The sequence below is a fragment of the Artemia sp. Qi Xiang Cuo genome, chromosome 12 (genome assembly GCF_049724085.1).
Source record: "Artemia sp. Qi Xiang Cuo chromosome 12, ASM4972408v1, whole genome shotgun sequence".
NCBI classification, from domain to species: domain Eukaryota; kingdom Metazoa; phylum Arthropoda; class Branchiopoda; order Anostraca; family Artemiidae; genus Artemia; species Artemia sp. Qi Xiang Cuo.
This window is the reverse complement of record NC_142805.1, coordinates 852,607-877,494: the sequence shown is the minus strand read 5'-3', so window position 1 is coordinate 877,494 and position 24,888 is coordinate 852,607. Positions and strand designations below refer to the sequence as shown.

The following is a 24,888-nucleotide window of genomic DNA, read 5'->3' as shown; positions in this document are numbered from 1 at the left end:
ACAAGTCCAAGTTGACTATTCCCTCTCAGTTTATTAACATGCCAGTACACCATTTTTCTATTATGCCGTAAGGCAGCATTTTCCAGGTGTTCAGCAATTTTATTCATGGCCTCCACTTTATACCTTCTTAAAAGCTTCAAACAGAGTCAGCATTTGCTGGTGGCAAGTGGTGCAACCACACCAGGTCCCACGTCTACTGGGGCCCTGCTCTAACAGGGCCAAATATGTTATGAATTACATGCACGTGAGTGATTTTGTAATATCATTATGGGCCTCCCAGAATAAGCCGTGTAATGTATGGCTGGGATTTCCAAATGTGGGGTCCCCTTTATATTGATTGGGGCCAGTGGTTGTAATACTAGCAAAACTCCCTAAACCTGTCTACCCCCCCTTTTTTTAGGGTCTTTTGACCCTGGTTAACAGATAAATGCCCTTTTCTTTTATTTCTTTAGTTAATTTGGTGCGTCCCCACTCTGGGACTTATCCTCCCACTGAAACCAAGTAACCACATCGCTACCACTCCTGCTGGAGGCTAAATTATTATTGCTTCCACTACAATATGGTCACGACGTCAGGCCCTGTGTAGTGGTATCTTCGTAAGACCCCGTGCATCATTAGGGCCGCCTTTGGCTTCAAATTAACCCTAAATACTATCAAATGGTTTTCTTTACTTTTAACATCAGTAACAGCACTCTTATATACCCTAGTATTATGTATTAATCCTGCCAGTCTTTTGTTTACAATGACATAATCAATAAGGTTAAATGTCGTCCCATCATGTGAATACTAAGTTATCTAATGGGTCATTTTACAGCCAAATACTTTATTGGTTATAATCAAATTCTTATACTACAAAATGGCTGCAGTCTATAACTATTACTGTTTTCTTTTTCTACACTAGATTCACCAAGGGATGGCCACTATCTATCGCTGTTTCTATCAGCCTGGAATTTAAAGTTTCCTGATAAAAACACAGTGTTTTTACCAAGTATCCTGTATATTTTTTCGTGCTGCTGTAAGTAAAATTCATCTGAATCATTAATATCTCCGTCTGTTGGCTCAACAAGGGCGAATAATACTATGACTGTAACCCAACACGTTTTAGTCATAAATTGAGCAGCTAGTATTCTATTATTCATTCCTTAACTACCTGAACATGACTTAGCCTCTTTCTTAGTCATCATGAGCCCTACTTTCTGTCTGTGTACCCCATCCTTCCTGATTGAGTTAGTAAATTCTAAATCAAGCAATGTAATGTTACCTATACGATAGCTAATTTCAACGTTTTATTACCCGCAGTTACAAATTTTCATATTCTTTAATACATTGAAATTATCTTGGCCTTTTGAAAAGTGACGGTCCAAGAACCAGTACAGATCGTGAACTAAAACATCTACTCAGGTCTAGACAAATCGCTGAAGCCGGCTTAAAATCGTACAACAAGAAATCTGTGGGATCTCCAGTTGAATTTAGGCTCTGTGCAATCCTGGGCCCATTTTAAGTTAATAAGTAAGTATGACAGCACTAAGTTGTTACATCACAAATTCTATTTTTGATTTTAAGATTTGATATAGTTGGCTTACTTAAATTCATATAATCAATTTTTCAGACTCATCTTTGGAAGTATGGAATAAAAAACCTGTACCAGAAAGTATACCAGGCAATTTCTCCACCATCTAGGCGATCTCCTCCAAGGACGAGTAACTTGGCTCTGACATATCTTGAAAGTCTTTTTAAAAAACTGGGAATTGCAAAGCATCCTGATGAAGAGACTAACACATTTATACAGATAACCATGCTTCAGAATATGCACAGGCTTCTATCTTTAGACAGCATTGACAAAACTTGGCCAACAAGTAAGTTAATTTATATTATACTTTTATTTAGATTTATATCATAATGTCGTTTTCTAAGTCATTTATATTATACTGAAAGCTCATCTTTGGTTTAAAATAGCTCCTTACATTTCTTTGAAAAACTTCATTTCTGGAACAAAAACTTTCTAGCTGTTACCGAGATATTGTTTATATGCTTTTATGACAATATGAATACACATTGCTCATTTTGACTTATTTTTCTCCTCGACTTTCCGTGAAAAATAAACTTAATACCCTATTCAGTCCGTAAGACACTGTATCTATGCTATTTTCACAATTTGTATGCAATTAAACCTTTTTTATTTATTTCAATAGTAGTAAGAGAAGTTGTAGAATACGTAGTCTTGAAAGTTTCAGCTGAATAAGCTTAGCTGCTTTTTATACATTGCTAATACGCTCTTTTGACAATTAGCATAGACATAGTGACTTTTGATGTAGCCTTAAAACAACATAAGGGTTCTCTGAAAGTTACTGCTTTGTAACCTAATCCATTCCTAGGATTTCCCACCATTGTCATTATGACAAACTAGATGTGCTTAAGGTGTTTTTATATAATCTTATAGATGCAGCAATATTATGAGTGATCTTAGTAGAAGTTGTATCAAAATGAAGGCTTGAATTACTAGCCCTGAAAGTCTTAGCTTCATACCCTATTATTTAGTTTTAAAATATTCTTAATGTCCCCTTTCCCAGCCCATATGTTCATAGTTTGTTTTGATTCAATTGAACATCCCCATCAAAATGCTTGAAAGCTTCACCTTATCACTGCGTTTTTTTTCGAAATGGCTGAAGTGCCATTTTGATTGCCCAGATGAACATTGTGTGTATTGATTTAGTTTACCAGATCTGTCAACATTTCCTGAAGACTGTTGAATGCTTCTAGCATTAGCAATTGCAGGAATCGTAGTAATACAAGTAAATCCAGGAGTATTGGGAGTAATTGTGGTGAATACAACAGTTGGAGTAGAAGCATTCATAATTCGCCTTTTTGGTCTTAAAATCAAATAAAATTCTTTCTGCTTAAAGCAGCAGAAAAAACTTCCAATCATAATTTGAGCTCTAAAATGAAAACAAGTTAAATAAATAATTTTAGAAAACACAGAGATAGGCTAGCATGTAATAATATAAATGAATAATAAAAAATTTAAAATGAGAAAAAATTAATTTCAATATCCAACTCGAAATTAAAACGAACAAAAATTACTACGGCTTGGAATTTGAATACAGCCTTCTTCTACTTCTCCTAACTACAAAAGTCTAAAGACTATTGTGTCATTTGTGTTTAATTGAAAACTATATGGGTCTGAAATTTTCTTTGGAAAGAATTAATAAAAATAAACCAAATATTCAAAATATATCTATAATGATTACTTAAGACTCACTCTAATTTTCAATTTCGTTTTTCCATGTTGTAATAATAGAACAAAATATTTGAAACATAATTTGTTACATAAACATTATTGAAACATAAACAAATCTTTTTTAATGAAACATAATTGAAACATATTTTTGAAACATTATTGAAACATAAACACGTATGTTTCCAACACATTTCAAACATAAAAAATATTCAAATGTTGTGACATATTCGAATATTATAGAGGGGATATTAAACTTAAGGACGCTATGTGCATTCCAGTTGTTACTGAACATAGTCACAAATATTATGTTCAAATTTTCAGTTAAAGCTGAATGAGATTTTGAATTAAATCAAAAGACACTTTATGCACTCTGGTTCTCAAAATCGCGAGTCTGTAAAATCAGAGGCAGCGCTGTAGCGTTGCCTATAAATAGGCCATACGGCTCCAATGTTTTATTATTATTATTTTTTTTCCCAGAGGCACTTCATATGGAAGGGGTCATCGTAGAAGCTTCAAAGGGGGCTCATTCGATTGGAAATCGAGAGTTCTAGTGCTCTTTTTAATAGTCGAATATGATTGGAGGGCGACTAGCCCCCCCCCCCCCACGCCAATCATTTCCCCAAACACATCCAATCAAAATTTTGAGATAGCCATGTTGTTCAACGTAGTTGATTTCCACATAGAAAATGTATTTTTGAGGAGGACACTCCCCCAGAACCCTCAGGGCAATGGTTTTAAGTTATGCCCTGGGGTCATCTAAGGTTTTTGTAGAAGGTGTTGTCGTAGAAACTTCAAAACAGTCACATTCGATATGAAATCAAAGGGCTAGTGCCCTTTTTAATACTCAAAAATGATTGGTGGGCAACTAGCCCCCCCCCCCACGCCCATCATTCCCTCAAACACATCCAATCAAAATTTTCAGATAGCCATTTTGTTCAGCGTAGTTGATTTCCAGATAGAAAATATATTTTTGAGGAGGATACTCCCCCATAACCCTCAGGGCAAGGGTTTTAAGTTATGCCCTGGGGGCATATAAGGTTTTTATAGAAGGCGTTGTCGTAGAAACTTCAAAACAGGCTAATTCGATTGGAAATTATAGAGCTAGTGTCCTTTCTAATGGTCGAAAGTGATTGGAGTGTAACTAGCCCCCCTCCCCCCTACGCCCATCAGTTCCCCAAACACATCCAATCAAAATTTTAGATAGCCATTTTGTTCAGCGTGGTTGATTTCCAAATAAAAATATATTTTTGAGGAGTACATTCCCCCACAACCCTCAGGGCAAGGGTTTTAAGTTTTGCCCTGGGGGCATATAAGGTTTTTATAGAAGGCGTTGTCGTAGAAACTTCAAAACAGGCTCATTCAATTGGAAATTAAAGGGCTCGTGCCTTTTTTAATAGTCGAAAATGATTGGAGGGCAACTAGCCCCCCCCCCTCCACGCCCATTATTCCCCCAAACATATCCAATCAAAATTTTGAGATAGCCATTTTGTTCAGCGTAGCTGATTTCCAGATAGAAAATTATTTTTGAGGAGGATACTCCCCCACAACCCTCAGGGCAAGGGTTTTAAGTTATGCCCTGGGGGCATATAAGGTTTTTATAGAAGGCGTTGTCACGGAAACTTCAAAACAGACTCACTCGTTTGTAAATTAAAGGGCTAGTGCCCTTTTTAATAGTAGACATTTGTTGGAGTGTCACTTGCCCCCCCCCCCCACGCCCATCATTTCCCCAAACACATCAAATCGAAATTTTCCGATAGCCATTTTGTTCAGCGTAGTTGATTTCCAGATAGAAAGTATATTTTTTAGGAGGACACTTCCCTACAACCCTCAGAGCAAGGGTTTTAAGTTACGCCCTGGGAGCACATAAAGTTTTTAAAGAAGGCGTTGTCGTTGAACCTTCAAAACAGACTCATTCGATTGGAAATTAAAGAGCTAGTGCCCTTTTTAATAGTCGAAAGTGGTTGGAGTGTAACTAGCCCCCCTCCCCCCCACGCCCATCATTTCCCCAAACACATCAGATCAAAATTTTCAGATAGCCATTTTATTCAGCGTAGTTGATTTCCAGATAGAAAATATGATTTTGAGGAGGACACTCCCCCACAACCTTCAGGGCAAGGGTTTTAACATATGACCTGGGGGCATATAAGGTTCTTATAGAAGGCGTTGTCGTAGAAACTTCCAAAAAGGCTCATTCGATTGTAAATTCAAAGGGATAGTGCCCTTTTTAATAGTCGAAAGTGATTGGAGGGCAACTAGCCCCCCCCCCCACGCCCATCCTTCCCCCAATCACATCCAATCAAAATTTTGAGATAGCCATTTCGTTCAGCATAGTTGATTTCCAGATAGAAAATATATTTTTCAGGAGGACAATCCCCCCCAACCCTCAGGGCAAAGGTTTTAAGCTATGCCCTGGGGGCTTATAAGGTTATTATAGAAGGTGGTGTCGCAGAAACTTCAAAAAAAGCTCATTCGATTGGAAATTCAAAGGGCTAGTGCCCTTTTTAATAGTCGAAAAAGATTTGAGGGCAACTAACCCCCCTCTCACGCCCACCTTTCCCCCAAACACATCCAAGCAAAATTTTGAGACAGCCATTTTATTAAACGTAGTTTTAAGTTCTGGAAATTAGGTCTTTGAGGATGACAACTCCTCCACAGCCCTTTGGGCAAGAGTTGTAATTTAAGGATTCTCCGAATCCTTCCCATTATTTCTTATGGAAGGGAAGCTTGTATAAAATTTGGTGAGGTCTCATTTGACTGAAAATTGAAAGTTCTTGTTCAATTTTTAAGATTCAAAAGAGATTGTAGGGTGACTAGCCCCCCCCTCCTCCACGCCCTAAATACCGCAGGACAAAATTTTGGGATTGACATTTTGTCCAAATAGCTCAAAGTTCAGATAACAAAAAACTCCGGTATCGACACAGCCCACCCGGGCCCGGGGATAGGCGTTGTAAGTTATGCCCTGGTGTATAACTTATTAAAGGAGGTTTTTAACTTATGTGAAGGGGTTTTATATGGGAAGAATAAATTTGAAATCTATTGTAATTTTCAAATTATAAGGTTAAAATATATGCTCTGAGATAGATGTAGAATTATTTTGATACACAAAATCCTATTAATGTAAATTCCAAACAGTCGTGATCACTTTGTGTCAGCAAGTGAAATGGTCTAAACCCCCTTATTGGAGCTATTTTTTCAATCCATTCATTGTTGTCAATCGCTGTCCACAAAATATGCAAGCTGTCTATTGTTCATATATAAGGTTTTTATCAAAGAGGTAATCGTATAGACTTTGAAACAAGCCTCATTCGATTTAAATTGAAAGTTCTAGATCCGTTTTTTAAAGTCAAAAATAATCGGACAGTAAGCACCCCCCCCCCCCATTCCATAGAAACTTGAAGCTTTTTGCGATCAAAACTGAACAAAAATTAATTAAAAAACAATGTCCGAAAAATAAGTTTTTCAAAGAAAAGTAAAGGCAATTTTAAAATTAAGCTCAGGAGAGAAAAATACCTTTTAAAATTAAACCTCAAAACGGCCAGAAATTACTATTAAAGAATAAATGAAACCCAAAACGAACATAAATTAAACAAACAATCATAGCAGAAAACATACAACAAGTACTAATATAAGTGATTAAATAGATCTTAAAGCGAGTAATGTTTAGATTGAATATGAAAACCAAGCTTAAAACGAAAACAAATATTTTGCTATTAAAGTATAAATGAAACTTAAAACGAACAGAAATTAAATAACAATCAATGCGAATAAATATACAATATATATATTAATGTAAATGAATAAATAAATCTTAAAACTAGTGAAACTTAAATTGAATATGCAATCAAGTTTGAATCGAATTAAAATAACTACAAACAAGAGTTTGGGTATCGCCTCACTGCAGAAGCCTAAAACCCACTGCGTCATTGGCGCTTTACTGAAAACGAATTATATTAAAAATATTTTCTTTTTTACCTCATATTGAAGGTATATACTAAAATTACAGTAAAATTTTTAACTGTTGATCTTTTAGCAATTAATATTATTATGCATCAAATATTCAGTTTAACTTATTAGTTCTTTTCAAGATTAGTCAAGACAAATATAGTTTCACTACAAAAAAAATTTGGATAGTGCCCCCTTTTTTAACTGTAAAAACCTAATGCCTTCTGCGTCATTGGTGCTTCACTGAAAACGAATTACTCGTATATTACAAATTTATTATTTTTCAGTTCTTACAGCATTGAAAATGAAAATAAAATTACAGTGAAAAAAAAATCTTGGACTCATGGATCTTTAAACAATTAATATAATTATATATCTAATATTCAATTTGATTTTGTTTATACCTTCCAAAACTGTTCAAGACTCATATAGTTTTGTAATTTTTTTTTTATCTCTGCCATTTTTTGTAACTAATCGTTTGCTATGAAAACATTCTATGGCTTCTAGGCATTTCTATTTGAGCGGAAAACTGCACCTCAAACTTTGTGGAACATGCATTTTCTTGCATGAAACACCAAAATATAAAAAAATGTCAAGTTTCGGAGTGTTCCACTACTCGCTAGCATGTGCCATTGGTATTTTTGAATCCGCATGGTGAATTTGGGGGTGGAGGGTAGAGTAATTCGCGTAGCAGCCCCATTCCATCGTGGTATGATTCACACTTCCAACACCTGGGGTCCGGACTATCATATAATCTACCAAGCATACAACTATCCCAAATCAGTATCAATAAATAAATGAAACCCAAAACGAACAAATTTTAAAATAAATATTAGAGTCAAACTCAAAACGAGCATAAATTAATATGAGTAGGGTTCAAAACCCCTATGCTTTCTAAAAGCAAGAATATAATTTGTACTTTACTGAAAAAAAATTTAAATGAGTTTACTGAAAAAAATGTGCATTGTCAATTTAATATACATATGCTGATATTTATTCCCTAAAATCTTAATTAATGAAAGAATTGTTTTCAGTAAAGCGCCAATGACGCAGTAGGTTTTAGCCTTTTGCAGTGAAGCGATACCCAAAATCTTGTTTGTAGCTATTCTTATCAGATTCAAACTTGATTTGCATATCCAATTTAAGTTTCACTCGTCTTGAGATTCATTTATTAATGTACATTAATATGTATTGCATGTGTGTACTCATTGTTTGCTATTTAATTTCTGTTCGTTTTAAGTTTCTTTTATACTTTAATAGCAAAATATTTGTTTTCATTTTAAGCTTGATTTTCATATTCAATCTAAACATTACTCGCTTTAAGATCTATATATTCATTTATATTATTACTTGTTGTTTGTTTTTTGCTATGATTGTTTGTTTAATTTATGTTCGTTTTAGGTTTCATTTATTCTTTAATAGTAATTTCTGGTCGTTTTGAGTTTTAAATTTAAAAGGTATTTTTATATACAGAGCTTAAGTTTGAAATGGCCTTTACTTTTCTTTGAAAAACTTATTTTTCGGACAGTTTTTTTTTAATTAATATTATGAATAGGTAGACTGTAATCAAAATACAATTATATGCATCTATGTGCAACTATATGCAGGTTTTTACAACTAAGTACAGGTATTTAAAATATGCACAGGTTGTAAAATCTGCACATGGGAAATATCTGAAGATTTACAGCCCAATTTAATTTATTATACTATATCAAAAGACACTATTTACATCTAAATTGTCAGAATGATGTGTGCAATTTTGTAAGGCCATCAAGTTGAAGCTTTTAGAAAATATTAGGGGATGTTGAACACAATTAAAAGATTATATGTGCATTTTGGTTGTCGAAAGGGGGTATCTGTAAAATCTCTAGAACGGTTAATGTTACTTGGTCAAAGCTTTTAAGGAATGCTGAAGAAGTTGCTTAAAAATTTGAAAAGACACTAATTAGAACTAATAAATTAGAATGTTATATTTCAACTCTTATACTGAGGAAATGATAAACTTTAGAAACAATATCAAATACTTGTTATAAAAAAAAATCTAAAAAAAAGAACTTTTCCAAAAAAGTAAAAGAGTTGAACAATAGTAAAACAAAGTTAAATAAGAGTCAATTTAACATAAAATAAGCAAAAATAAATTTCTATAGTATTTAAAACTAAAAAAAGACCAGAAATAAATACTAAGGAATAATTATAACCAAAAACAAACAGCTATTTTGTTTTTTTTAAATCTTCCCTAGTAATTTATGAAAGTTTCAGCTTAATACCCATAGCCGATTCTGAGATCTTAACAGATTTACTTTGATATGACCTTTTAACAACTTGGATACAACTTGAGTTTTTTATTAAGTCCAACATCCCTGCCAATATTAAAGACATTCTCAATTTATTAAACTTAGCCATTCATGAGATGTTATTGATAAGACTTTTGGACAACCTGTATTTACTATATGATTTTGACTAGCTGTATGCCGTTAATCTCTTTTGATTTAGTTAAATATGCTTAGCAAAAGAAGAAGTCATAGTAGCATTCACCAGTAGAAGCTATAGTAGTTATACAGTAGTATTTTAGTAGCATTTTGTTGTTAGTGTTTAAAGTCACGATTGCAGCAGCAGTAGCAGCACTAGTGATTATAGTTACAGTCGAAATCATTAGCCTTTGCAGTCACTTAGTGTCATACTTGTCACCATCTGTCGCAATTACAGATGTAAGTAGTTAGAGCCACAAGAAGTCACATTAGTAATGAAGTTGCATTTGAATTTGCAATCGCAAGTAGTTAGGATTGCAAATAGTCTCAGTCACAAGTATTAGTAACTTTAACTAATGACAGTCACTAGTAATGATAGTCAGATAGTCACAGTTGAAAGTTGTGACAGTTGTAAATAGCCTCAGTCATAAGTAGTTGTAGTCAAAGTTGAAATCGTAAGAAGTCCTAGTGACAGCCAAAAGTGATCATATTCGATTATATTTGCAGTCAAAAGTACTTTCAGTCACAAATAGTCCAAGTTGCAAGAGGTCTTATTAGCAGACACAAATAATCACAGCTGCAGCAACAAGTTGTCACGCTTATGAGTAGTTCCAAACCATCCAAGTCGTAGTTGTAGCCACAGTAGTGTTTGCAAAGTTGTCGTGTAATTGTTAAGTTTTTACCCTTAGCTGATCCTAAGGTATTAAAGATATAGCCCATTTATAACCTTTTACTTTCTCAGTAGTGCTAGCCTGACATAGTACCTGTCTCCTGTAATGGTTTTTAAAATCACAAACAGTCATGCTTAATAGTAGCCCATAGTAGTCATAGTCCCAGTCATAAATAACGTAGGTGCAGCATATCTGCCATGTAGAAACAGCCACAGTGGTTCTGAAAGCACAGAGAGGCTTTGAGTTAGTACCCATATCAAGTGCTGAAATTCTGATAATACATCCTTTTGATAATCTTGATGCATTTTGTGTTTTTCAATTTAGTAGAGCATCCCCCTCAGAATTGTCAAAAGTTTTACTTTAATAGTCTAAGCCTTTCTGGCATCCCTTATCATAGACAGCGCGCTAGTGCTGCCTAAGTAAAGAACGATGTGGGCAAAATGTGTTTTTTTCCACCAGGGCACTTCGTATCGAAGGATTTGACGTAGAAAGTTCGAAAAGGGCTCATTCGATTGGAAATTGGAGTGGCTAATGCCCTTTCTAATAGTTGAAAGTGATTGGAGGGCAACTCGCCCCCCCCCTCTCAACGCCCATCGTTTCCCCAAACACATCCAATCAAAATTTTGAGATAGCCATTTTGTTCAGCGTAATTGATTTCCAGATAGAAAATATGTTTTTGAGGAGTAAACTCCCCCACAGCCCTCAGGGCAAGGGTTTTAAGTTATACCCTGGGGGCATATAAGGTTTTGAAAGAAGGCATTGTCGTAGAAAGGAGGATACTCCCCCACAGCCCTCAGGACAAGGGTTTTAAGTTATACCCTGGGGGCATATAAGGTTTTGAAAGAAGGCATTGTCGTAGAAACGTCAAAAAAAGCTCATTCGATTGGAATTTCAAAAGGGCTGGGGCTCTTTTTAATATTCAAAAGTTATTGTAGGGCAACTAGCCCCCCCCCCCCACGCCCATCATTTCCCCAAACACATCCAATACAAATTTTGATATAGCTATTTTTTTCAGTGTATTTGATTTCCAGATAGAAAATATGTTTTAAGGAGGGAACTCCCCCACAACCCTCAGGGCAAGGATTATAAGTTATGCTCTGGGGGTATATACGGTTCTTATTGAAATCTTTGTCGTAGAAACTTGAAAAAGCGCTAATTCGATTTGAAATTCATAGGGATAGTACCCTTTTTAATAGTCGAAAGTGATTTGAGGGCAACTAACCCCCCTCTCACGCCCTCCTTTTCCCCAAACACATCAAATCAAAATTGCTAGATAGCCTTTTTATTCAACGTAGTTGAAAGTTTTGGAACTTTGGTCTTTAAGGATGACAACCCCTCCCCCACAGCCCTCAGGGCAAGGGTTGTAAGCTATGCCCTGGGGCATATAAAGTTTTTATTGAAAGCGTTGACGTAAAAACTTCAAAATGAGCTTATTCAATTGGAAATTGAAAGGGTTAGTGCCTTTTTTAATAGTTGAAAGTGATTGGATAGCGACTAACGCCCCTCTCACGCCCACCATTTTCCAAAACACATCCATTCAAAATTTTGAGATACCCATTTCCTTCAACGTAATTGAACAATCTGGAAATTAGGTCCTATAGGATGATAGCCCCCTCAGAGCCCTCAGTGCAAGGGTTGTAAGTTAGGCCCTAAGAACATATGAGATTTACATAGAAAGTTGTTGTATAAATCATAGGTAGCGCGATCACGCTGCCTAAGTAAAGAACGGGGACAGTCGAGAACGAGACAAAAAACAGGGACTAAGTAAAGAGGATGACACTCCCCCCAAACCCTCAGGGCAAGGGTTTTAAGTTATTTCCTGGGGGCATATACGAACGATGCTGGCAAAATGTATTATTTATTTAGTTTATCCTTTAGAGCAGGGCACTCCGTATCGAAGAAGTTGTCGTAGAAACTTCAAAAAGCGGTCATTCAATTGGAAATTGGAGTGGCTTGTGCCCTTTTTAATAGTCGAAAGTGATTGGAAGGCGACTAACACCCCTTCCACGCCCACCATTTCCCGAAACATATCCAATCAAAACTTTAAGATAGCCAATTTGTTCAGCGTAGTTGATTTCCAGATAGAAATTATGTTTTTGAGGACAGTCCCCCACAGCCATTAGGGCAAGGGTTGTAAGTTATGCTCTGGGGGCATTTAAGGTTTTATAGAAGGCGTTGTCGTAGAAACTTTAAAAAGGCTCATTCAATTGGAAATTCAAAGGGCTTGTGCCCTTTTTAATAGTCGAAAGTGATTAGAAAGCAACTATTCCGCCTCTTACGCCCACCTTTTCCCCACACACATCTAATCAAAACTTTGAGATAGCCATTTTATTCAACGTAGTTTTAAGTTCTGGAAATTAAGTTTTTGAGGATGAAACCCCCCCCCCCACCACAGCCCTCAGGGAAAGAGTTGTAAATTATGCCCAGGGGGCATATAAGGTTTTTATATAACGTGTTGTCGTAGAACTTCAAAAGGGGCTCATTTAATTGGAAATTGAAATAGCTAGTGCCCTTTTCAATAGTCATAAGTGGTTGGAAAACAACGAACACCCCTTCCACGCCCACCATTTCCCCAAACACATCCAATAAAGATTTGAGATAGCCATTTTGTTCCAAGCAGTTCAAAGTTCTGGAAATTATACCTTTGAGCAGGACACTCCCCCCCACAGTCTTCAGGGCAAGGGTTATAAGTTATGCCCTGGGGGCAAATAAGGTTTTTATTGAAATCTTTGTCGTAAAAACTTGAAAAAGGGCTCATTCGATTGGAAATTCAAAGGGATAGTGCCCTTTTTAATAGTCAAAAGTTATTTGAAGGCAACTAACCCCCCTTTCACGCCCATTTTTTCTCAAAAGACATCCAATCAATATTTTAGATAGTCATTTTATTCAACGTAGTTGAAATTTTTGGAAATTAGATCTTTAAGGATGACAACCCTTCCCCCCACAGCCCTCAGGGCAAGGGTTATAAGTTATGGCCTGGGGCATATAAAGTTTTTATTAAAAGCATTGTCTTAGAAACTTCAAAAGGGCTCATTCAATTTGAAATTGAAAGGGCTAGTGCCTTTTTAAACTGTTGAAAGTGATTTGATAGCGACTAACGCCCCTCTCACGCCCACCATTTTCAAAAACACATCCAATCAAAATTTTGAGATATCCATTTTGTTCAACGTAGTTGAACATTCTGGAAATTAGGTCTTTTAGGATGATAACTCCCTCAGAGCCCACAGGGTAAGGGTTGTAAGTTATGCCCTTAGAGCATGTAAAGTTTATATAGAAACCTGTTGTATAAATCACAGGCTGCGCGATCGCACAGCCTAAGTAAAGAACGGGGGCACTCGAGAACGAGACAAGAAACGGGGACTAAGTCAAGAGGAGGACACTCCCCAAAAACCCACAGGGCAAGGGTTTTAATTTATAGCCTGGGGGTATATACAAACGATGTTGGTATAATGTATTATTTATTAATTTTTTCCTTTAGAGCAGGGCAATTTGTATCAAAGAAGTTGTCGTAGAAACTTCAAAAAGCGCTCATTCAATTGGAAATTGGAGTGGCTTGTGCCCTTTTTAATAGTCGAAAGTGACTGGAAGGCAACTAACACCCCATCCACGAACACCATTTCCCGAAATACATCCAATCAAAATTTTGAGATTGCCATTTTGTTCAGCGTAGTTGATTTCCAGATAGAAATTATGTTTTTAAGGTCAGTCCCCCACAGCCCTTAGGGCAAAAGTTGTAATTCATGCCCTGGGGGCATAGAAGGTTTTTTATATAAGGCGTTGTCGTATAAACTTAAAAAAAGGCTCATTCGATTGGAAATTCAAACGACTAGTGCCCTTTTTAATAGTCGAAAGTGATGAGAGGGCAACTATCCGACCTCTCACGCCCACCTATTCCCCCAAAACATCTAATCAAAACTTTGAGATAGCTACTTTATTCATCGTAGTTTTAAGTTCTGAAAATTATTCTTTGAGGATGACAACCCCCCCCCCCACAGCCCTCATGGCATAGGTTTGAAATTATGCCCAGGGGGCATATAAGGTTTTATATAACACGTTGTCGTAGAAACTTAAAAAAGGGCTAAATCGATTGGAAATTGAAATGGCTAGTGCCCTTTTTAATAGTCGAAAGTGATTGGAAAGCAACTAACACCCCTTCCACGCCCATATTTTCGCAAACACATCCAATAAAGATTTTGAAATAGCCATTTTGTTCCACACAGTTCAAAGTTCTGGAAATTATACCTTTGAGCAGGACACCTCCCCCCCCCCAGTCTTCAGGACAAGGATTATAAGCTGCGCCCTGGGGGGATATAAGGTTTTTATATAAATCTTTGTCGTAGAAACTTTAAAAAGGGCTCATTCGACTGAAAATTCAAAGGGCTTGTGCCCTTTTTAATAGTCAAAAGTGATTTGAAGGTAACTAACCCCCGTCTCACGCCCATCTTTTTTCCACACACATCCAATCAATATTTTAGATAGTCATTTCATTCAACGTAGTTGAAAGTTTTGGAAATTAGGTCTTTAAAGATGACAACTCCTACCCCCCACAGCCCTCAGGGCAAGGATTGTATGCTATGCCCTGGGGTGTATAAGGTTTATATTGAAAGCGTATAAACTTCAAAAGGGCTCATTCAACTGGAAATTGAAAGGGCTAATGCCTTTTTTAATAGTTGAAAGTGATTGGAAAGCGACTAACGCCCCTCTCACGCCCACCATTTTCCCAAACACATCCAATCAAAATTTTGAGAAATCCATTTTGTTCAACGTAGACAAAAAGTCTTGAAATTAGGTCTTTTAGGATGATAACCCCCTCAGAACCTTCAGTGCAAGGGTTGTAACTTATGCCCTGGGGGCATATAAAGTTTATATAGAAAGTTGTTATACGAATTTAAAAAACGGCTCAGTTGATTGGAAATTGAAATTGCCCTTTTTAATAGTCAAAAGTGAATGGAGAGTAATTAACCCCCCTGTTACGCCCACCATTTCCCCAGAAACATTCAATAAAAGTTTAGAGATAGCCATTTTGTTCAACGTAGTTGAAAGTTCTGGAAAGTATGTATTTAAGCATGACAAACCCCCAGAACCCCAAGGGCAAAGTTTGTATGTTCTGCCCTGGGGGCATTTAAGGTTTTTATAGATAGAGTTGTCGTAAAACTTCAAAAGGGGCTCATACAATTCGAAATTGAGAGGACTAGTGCCCTTTGTAATAGTCGAAAGGAATTGGAGGGTAACTAACCCCCTCTCACGCCCACCATTCCTCAAAACACATGCAATCAAAATTTTCAGATGGCCATTTTGTTCTATGTAGTAGAAAGTTCTGGACATTAGGTCTTTGAGAATGACACCCCCCCCCCCCGGCACTCATGACAAGGGTTTTAAGTTATGACCTGGGGGCATCTAAGATTTTTATTGAAGTTTTGTCGTAGAAACTTCAAAAGGACTTATTTGACTGGAAATCCAAAGGGCTACGGACATTTTTAATATTTGAAATTGATTGGAGTGCGACTACCAGCCCTCTCACGCCCACCATTTTCCCAAACACATCCAATCAAAATTTTGAGATAGCCATGTTGTTTAACGTAGTTGAAATTTCGGGAAATTTGGTCTTAGAGGATGACAACCACGCTAACAGACCTTAAGATAAGGGTTGTAATTTATGCCCTGGGGGCATATAAGGTGCTTATAGAAAGCGTTGTCGTTTCCAAAAGGGCTCATTCGATTGGAAATCGAAAGTCCTAGTGCCCTTGTGAATACTCGAAAGTGATTGAAAGGCTTGATATTTTTATAGTGGGTATAATGATCGAAGTGGGTATAATGTAGAAGTAAGATCGAAGTGGGTATAATGTAGTATTTTTTGTTGCTATTTTTGTTTAGACCAGGGCACTTTGTATCGAAGGATTTGTCGTGGGAACTTTGAAAAGGGCTTCTTCGATTGAAAATAGAAAGGGCTGATGCCTTTTTTAATAGTCGAAAGTGATTTGAGGGAAACTAATCCCCCTTCCGCTCCCACCCACCCACCCCCACCCTCCCATTTCTGCTCTTAAAATTTAACCAAAACAAAATAGCGCAAGTGTACCCAAGCTATCAAAGAAAGTAAACAGGTTTTTTGCAAATGGTATCAAGTTTGCCATTTCCCGTCAACTAGAGGAGGTATGAAACTAAATTAAATAATACTATTTGTGTCCCGATTTTTAAAAGGGTGTATGCTGTTAAAAATTGCTGGAAATTTTTCTCCAGCATAAAAATAACAGGCCAAACTATAAATTCTTAAAAATGAAAAGATTTAAAGTATTATTTTCTTTTTCCCTGAAAAGATTATGTCAGTATAAAACGAACAGAAATAAATTTAAAAAAACTTTTTCTACAAAATAAGTTTTTCAAAGAAAAGTAAAGAATTCCATTAAACAAAAAGTGAGCAAAAATAAAATCAAATAATCTACCAAGCGTGAAATATCACAAATCAGCATCAATAAATAAATGAAACCCAAAACGAACAGAAATTAACATAAGTTGGGCGCAAAACCCCTATGCCTTCCCAAGGCCAGAACAAAATTCGCACTTTTCTGATAAAATACAAATGAATGTGCATTGTCAGTTTAATATACATATGCTGATATTTAATAATCAAAATGTTAATATTATTTGATTTATTAAAGTTATAAAAGTAAAAATATTCATATTTTTTCAGTAGAGTGCAAATTTTGCTCTGGCCTTGGGAAGGCATAGGGGTTTTGCGCCCTACTTATGTTAATTTCTACTCGTTTTGAGTTTGACTTGGTTAATTATTGTAATTTCTATTCGTTTTGGGTTTCATTTATTTATCGATGCTGATTTTTGGTAGTTTCACGCTTGGTAGATTATTTGATTTTATTTTTGCTCATTTTTTTTAATGGAGTTTTTTACTTTTCTTTGATAAACTCATTTTGTCGAAAAAGTTTTTTAAATTAATGGAAAGAAAGAGCATATTGCACAGTTTATAACCTCTATCCAAGGTTTCTGACATTGTTAAATCTCTAGAGGCATTTTCATTAAACCTATTGATGAATTTTCAAAAAGTGGTTATTTCATAGTCTTGACTTGCTTAAGGGGGGAAGGTCTAAAAAGGAAATGAGGGATCCTTCGTCGTCAAAAAAATTTTCAATATACCCTACGAGCTCCAACTTAATACCCTCAATCTTATCTGAGACGTTGCTAATGTGCCATTTAGACAATCAGCAAGCAAATAGTGTGTTTTGATTTTGTTCAATATCCACTACTTCTTCCCAATTTTTGCAGGCCTACAAGACATTTTTTTCTTTTTTTTTTGAAATTCAGGTTTTGATGAGTTTCAATACATCAAATTTGAAGGCTTGTGCATGAGAGCTCTTACTAGGCTTTACTAATTAAGTTTTATTATGGTTTAGATTTAAAGAACTTTGATCAACTTCTAAGAAAAGATGGCGGTTTTAATTTCGAGGCCCAGAAATTCCAATCTTGGAAAAATACGAAAATATCTTATCCATCTGTTATGGGTCTTCCTGTCATTTATGAGAATCACATACCAGTTCTTGCTTCTGCGCACATTAATCTATCTGGAACTTTTAATACCTTATACGATTTCACCCTGGAAGTTGATGGAAACATGGGGTGAGTGGAAATAGTTTTTTATCTTTTACACCCCTAAGTTTTAAATAAAAAATTAACAGCTATAGAATAGCTTGTCATGAATAGTAAAAAGTATTTACTTGATGAATTTAAAGGTCACCGGGAAGGCTGTATGTAGGAAAGATGAGTTTTATCTGTTTGAACCCTCCCCCTTCTCTCTCTCTCAGAAAATTCTGTTGTACTTGTGCGAAAAATATAGAAAAACATATATAAAAATCAATGTTGTGATTTCTAAAGTGTTTTTGGTTAATTTATCCCCCCTCCCCCACAAAATGTAATCCTCTAAACAAAAATTTTAATGTGAGCATTATTACTTAAACACAATTTCTTTTTCGTGAGTGGGTTAGCTAGTGATCTTTAGTTGTCAAGTTTGAAATTAAATCGTAAGAAGTATTAATGGAGCAAACGAGAGCTTCGAATTAAATGTCAAGTGTTTTCAAGCTTGTCCAGGCCCCTTAAGATTCAATCTGAATCACGAGTAAGTTGTACTTACAGAATAATTTCTCTTTGTTTTAAGTTTTAATGTCACTCCTTACTTTCAGTTAAAAAAAACTTGTTTTTTTTATTTAATTTTTGAACGTTTTTGAATTAATGCAGGTTTAGATTTTGGCTCACCTTACATGAATAATTAAAACAAAATTTGAATATTAATTTTACTTTTATTTGGTTAAATGACTTTCTCTAAACTTGTTTTATGAAAGGGGCTGTCCCCTCCTCAACGCCTCGCTCTTTACGCTAAAGTTTTTCATTGTTTAAAAAAATAGAGCTGTGAGAAAGTTAAACTTTAGCATAAAGAGCGAGGCGTTATGGAGGGGACAGCCCCTTTCATATAAGGAATAATTTCTGTTCGTTTTAAGTTTTAACGTCGTTCCTTACTTTCAGTTAAAAAAAAAATTGTTTTTTTTATTTAATTTTTGAACGTTTTTGAATTAATGCAGGTTTTGATTTTGGCTCACCTTACATGAATAATTAAAGAAAAATTTGAATATTAATTTTACTTTTGTTTGGTTAAAAGACTTTCTCGAAACTTGTTTTATGAAAGGGGCAGTCCCATTCTCAACGCCTCGCTCTTTACGCTAAAGTTTTTCATTGTTTAAAAGAAAATTAGAGTTATGAGAAAGTCAAACTTTAGCGTAAAGTGTGAGGCATTGAGGAGGGGACAGCCCCTTTCATATACAGAATAATTTCTGTTCGTTTTAATTTTTAATGTCGCTCCTTACTTTCAGTTAAAAAAAACTTGTTTTTTTAATTAATTTCTGAATGATTTTGAATTAATGCAGGTTTTGATTTTGGATCACCCTACATGAATAATTAGAAAAAATTTTGCATATTTATTTTAATTTTATTTGGTTAAATGACTTTCTCGAAACTTGTTTTATGAAAGGGGCTGTCCCCTCCTCAACGCCTCGCTCTTTACGCTAAAGTTTGACTTTCTCACAACTCTATTTTTTTTAAACGATGAAAAACTCTAGCGTAAAGAGCGAGGCGTTGAGGAGGGGACAGCCCATTTCATATACGGAATAATTTCTGTTCGTTTTAAGTTTTAATGTCGCTCCTTACTTTCCGTTAAAAAAAAACTTGTTTTTTTTATTTAATTTTTGAATGTTTTTGAATTAATGCAGATTTTGATAACACAGATTTTTTGGCTCACCGTACATGAATAATTAAAACAAAATTTGCATATTAATTTTACTTTTATTTGGTTAAATGGCTTTCTAGAAACTTGTTTAATTTTATTTACGAACATTTTTATTAGTAGTAAATATGCCCAACATACGAATTAACTTGAGTAACGAACTTCTATATTTATGTATTTTTAATGCGTATATTAGGAAGTTCGCTCCCTAGTCAATACCTCGCTCTTTAAGCTCAAGTTCGAATTTTGTTCCAATCCTTCAAAAATGACCGCTTAATCACAAAGGCCGTTAATTAGAATAAATTGTTCTCATGAAAGTACTAAAAAATTGACTATGGGGTGAACCAAATCATATATGTAATATTTTCTGTTCGTTTTAAGTTTTGATGTTGCTGCTGTTGCAGTTGAAAAACTTGTTTTTTATATTTATTTTCTGATCTTTTTTTAAATAATGCTGGGATGTCCGGCCTCCTCTTCATAGCAATTTTCCTTCCCCCATGAAAACTTCCTTCATGTAAAGACCCTCCCACATAACCCTCGACCAACCCCCCCCCCCCCCCGCACTACCAGAAAAAATCTCCCCTGAAAACGTCTGCATATTTCCCAATAACCAATACTATATGTTAACATTGGGTAAAGTTCATAACTTTCAGCCCGCCCCCCGAGAGCTTCGGGGTATTAAGTCATCCTAAAGACATACTTGTAATATTTACAAACATGCTGAACAAAATGGCTATCTCAAAATTTTGATCGGGTGACTTTGGGAAAAAAATGAGCGTGGGATGGGGCCTAGTTGCCCTCCATTTTTTTTGTCACTTAAAAAGTGCACTAGAACTTTTAATTTCCATTCCAATGAGCCCTACCACGATATTCTAGGACCACTGGGTCAATACGATCACCCTTGGGAAAAAAAACAAATAAACACGCACCTGGCAAAAAATGCAAAAGTCCACATTTTTGTAGATAGGAGCTTGAAACCTCTACAGTAGGGTTCTCTTATACGCTGAATATGATGGTGTGATTTTCATTAAGGTTCTATAACTTTTAGGGGGTCTTTCCCCCTTTTTTCGAAAGTCAGCCAAGTTTTCTCTGGCGCGTAACTTTTGGTGTGGTAGACTAATATCGATAAAACTTATATATTTGAAGTCAGCATTCAAGTCTGATTCTTTTATGCATCTATTTGCGTAAAAATACCGTTTTCTAGAGTTTTGGTTACCATTAAGCAGTGTTTCTCCATCCATACAGTTAGTTACCACGAACTGTTTGAAATATGAATTTTTTCATAATAATATATTTAAGAAAATTGTAAGGGGCTGCAAAAAGTTCTAGAGAATTAAAAACGGTTGAAAACAGTAACACAAAATAAACAGGACTAAAGAATGACAGACATAACTGAAGAGACATTGAATAGAGAGCCAGAACGGCTTTGAAAATTTTTAAATCATCCTCATTTGTTAAAATTATAGTCTGAAAACTTATTAGAACGAAATTCCCGTGTCAATACGGGAGGCACGTGAAAATAATTATGAAGGTGAATTTCAATCCTTTTCACTCAATGCAGGAGACTCGACGACACAAAAGCCAGCAAAAATATCTCAAACTAGTCAAAACAAGAAAACAACGGACTATGATCCATTGTAGTGACCTAATGTGTAACCTATTACGAGAATCAAACAGCTCGTGGTGACGAACTATAAGCAAGGAGCGACTCAGCTCAATAGTAACCAAAACTCTAAAAAATAGAATTTTGATACTAATAGATACATCAAACTAATAAAATTTTATGCTGATTTGAAATATATAAATTTCATTAAATTTAGTCTTATCCATCAAAAGTTATGAGCCTGAGAAAATTTGCCTTATTTTAAAACAAGGGGGAAAACCCACTAAAAGTCATAGAATCTTAATAAAAATCACAAAATCGAATTCAGCGTATCAGACAACCTTACAAAAGGAGTTTCAAGCTCCTATCTGCAAAAATGTGGAATTTTGTGTTTTTTTGCCAGAAGAAAGATCATGGATGCGTGTTTATTTATTAAATTTTTTCCCAGGGGTGGTCGTATCGACCCAGTACTCCTAAAATATTGCAAGAGGGCTCATTCGAACGGAATTTAAAAGTTCTAGTGCCCTTTTTAAGTGACTGAAAAAATTAGAGGGGACTAGGCCCCCTCCCAAGCTCATTTTTTCCCAAAGTAAATGCCATTTCGTTTAGCATAGTCAAAAAGTCTAATAACCATGTCTTTGAGGATGACGACCTAATTCCACATAGTCCTCAGGGGAAGGTCTTAAAGCTATGAACTTTGCCCATTGTTTACACGTCGTAGGTGAGCTTGGGGTAGACCCTGACGTGTTTTTTTATATATAAAATATCTTGTGAAATAAAAGACATATCTGGGTGGTTCAAGCACCCCAAATTGGGTCTAAGAATTTGGCACCTAAAAGAATTTTTTCCGATTTTTATCTTTGCATGTTTTTTTAAACGGTTTAAAAACAAAACAAAATCGTCCGAGACAATCCCAGAGTATGGGGTTGTTTCGAATATGCCACGAGTTTCCTCGGACACCTTGTAATATAGTTTCAAAACTTTTAATTATTATTTAACATTTTAATACAAAACTTCTTTATTGAAATATAAACTTGGAAAAATCAAAGTTGAACCCGAGAGCTTTCGTGGCTCTCTTTGTACCACCTATCGAAACTGGGCAAGAAAGCTTCCTGGTAATATCATCTTTTGAAACTGAAGCCTGGTCAATACGATGAGCTAAAACAAACTTTCCTATTTTTTTTAGAAACATCACCTCCATGAAATTATAACCAATTTATGTGACACGTGTAACATTATAATCGTTTCCTTTTCCAACGACGAATATCACGAGAACAAAGTCATCAGCAGCTAGGATATTTACATTTGTCTAATCCCAATTCTCCAAGATGTAGAGATTCATAAGAACTATCCCCTAGGAATAGACATTCTTGTAATTCATCCTCAATATTTTCACCCCGGTCAACCACTCTCAGATTTCCTGCTTTCCTGAGAAAGGTGGCGACAACATTCTTCTGAGACATTTTTCTATTTTCTACCGCTCACTCCAGTTCTTCCTTTTCAATTTATCTGTAAGTATTCTAATTCTTCCTCTATGTTTTACTCCTCTACTCTTGTTAACTGTAGGGGGCACATGGGAAAACAGTCTTCGTTGCTCGGGAGATACAGAAAAGACAACAGAAGGCTCTTGAGTTTTGTCAGCACCTTGGTCTGGCTCATGTAGATTCGATTCAGCAAGTTGAGAATGGCTGTCCGACTATTGACTATCTGTAACTGAAGCAGCAGAAAATTCAGCACAGAAAATTGTGTTGTGGCAGAATGGCCACAGTCCGGGCTTTTTACAGTCAGCCATAACATTACTCAAGCTAAACTTCTTGAGGTATGGAACACGGCTGAGTTTTTTTACCTCATATATGGAGATATGTAGGCCCGGATGAAAGTTCAACCACTCATTAAAGTTACTTATCAATGCTGTTTGAATTGTCTATAGACCAAACATGTTAAGGTTACAAGCGATGCAAGGAGTGAGGCTGGAAGATGTTTAAGATTACTCCATTTTCTCTGCAATAGTTGACTATTTTGATCTCCAAGTGACCGTCATGATTGTCTAGTAACAGTAAAGTTTGGTTTCTTTTGATGATCTCGTATGCTTCACAAAATGTTTCATTGTCTCCAAAAAGGTTTCAGAATTAATCCAACCACTTGGATGAGCTAGTCCCAAAGCATCCAAGACTAAGGCAAGGTTATCAAATAATCTTTCTACAACCACTTCGTTGGAACAACTTGCTTTAGCTTGACTTTTGCCTTGGAGGATCTGATAGATATCTCACTTTTCCACTTGAGAAATAGTCATCCAGTTTATCAAAGCTTGTGGCTTGATATCCCAAGATGAAAAAAAATAAAATAGTATAAAGAGCATGGAAAGAGCATAAAAAAAGCATCAAGTGGCATGTTCACTTTATTCCTATGTCAGAGATGTGAACTGTTCCATATTAACCTCAATAACAAAGCCGTATCCTATATCGTTGGGCTAAACAGAGATACAATGTATCAGATGCTATAAACGTCTTGTATATCTTTTACTGCGAATGTATCTCCCCTCCTGGAGTTAATTCGACAAAATTGGATTGTTTTGGACACTTCTAAAAAGTCGTCTGAACTAACCCGACTATGGCGTCACTTGGGACTTGGGACGTCACTTGGGGACTATGGCGTCTATGGCGTCGACTATGGGGTTACTTGGGAGGATATTTCCATGGAAGAAGTTTTCATAGGGAAGGGATATTTCTATGAAGGGGGTGCCGGGTTTGTCAGCATTATTTAAAGACGACCAGAAATTAAATTAAAAAAACTACTTTTTTCAACTGAAAGTAAGGAGCAACACTAAACCTTAAAACGAACAGATACTACGTATATGAGGGTTTCTCCTCCTCTTCAATACCTTGCTCCTTACGCTACAGTTTGAATTTTGTTCCAATTCTTTAAGAATGACCGTTGAATCACAAAGGCCGTTTAATTAGAATAAATAGATCTTTTGAAAGTACTAAAAAAAACTTTAGCGTAAAGAATGAGCTATTGACGAGGGGGAAAACCCCCTCATATAAGTAATTTCTGTTCTTTTTAAGTTTTATTGATGCTCCTTACTCTCAGTTCAAAAATAGTGTTTTTTTTATTTATTTATAAAGATTGAGAATGGCAATATTACTTGAACATGAATTGTCCTAGAAAAGAACTACTCGAGTGAAAACTTTTGAAGCTACAAAAACAAAATTGAAAGAATAAAACTTCTTTAATAAATTTAAAAAGAAGAAGTTAACTGAGCAGATACTGAAAAGGAAAATATAACTTTAAGAACAAAAAATTATTTAAACAAAACTTGAACTAAAAAAAATGTTTTTTTTTCAACGAAAATTGGGGGAAAAACGAAAATTTATTCAATAAGACCGAATGGGAGGATATTTTTTGAATAAAACGAGAAAAAAGTTAAAATATTTGAAAAGAAAGTGGAGAAAATCACGACAAAGAGAATTTGAAAAGGTTAAATTTACTTTAAAAAACAGAACTTACCCAAATACTAATATTAATAGAAGAAAATAAAAATTACTTTATACAGGAATAAAAAAAATCGTGAAAGTTCTTGAATAAAAATGGGAAAAAATAAGAGCTATTTGAAATTATTAAACATTTTGAACTGTTTTAATTACTATTTAATTCAATTGATCCTAATTAATACACCAGCCTACTAC

At 35.4% G+C, this 24,888-nt stretch overlaps 1 protein-coding gene across 1 annotated transcript in view; it reads left to right on the top strand.

Annotated features, from left to right (window-relative positions):
* Window positions 1–24,888, top strand: part of LOC148945644 (vitellogenin-like) — a 145,152-nt gene that overhangs the window by 61,545 nt on the left and 58,719 nt on the right. The window contains exons 13-14 of the mRNA XM_089098230.1: window positions 1,610–1,856; window positions 17,723–17,945. Of these exons, the coding sequence (XP_088954356.1) occupies window positions 1,610–1,856; window positions 17,723–17,945 (470 nt within the window). The remainder of the gene's footprint in view (window positions 1–1,609; window positions 1,857–17,722; window positions 17,946–24,888) is intronic.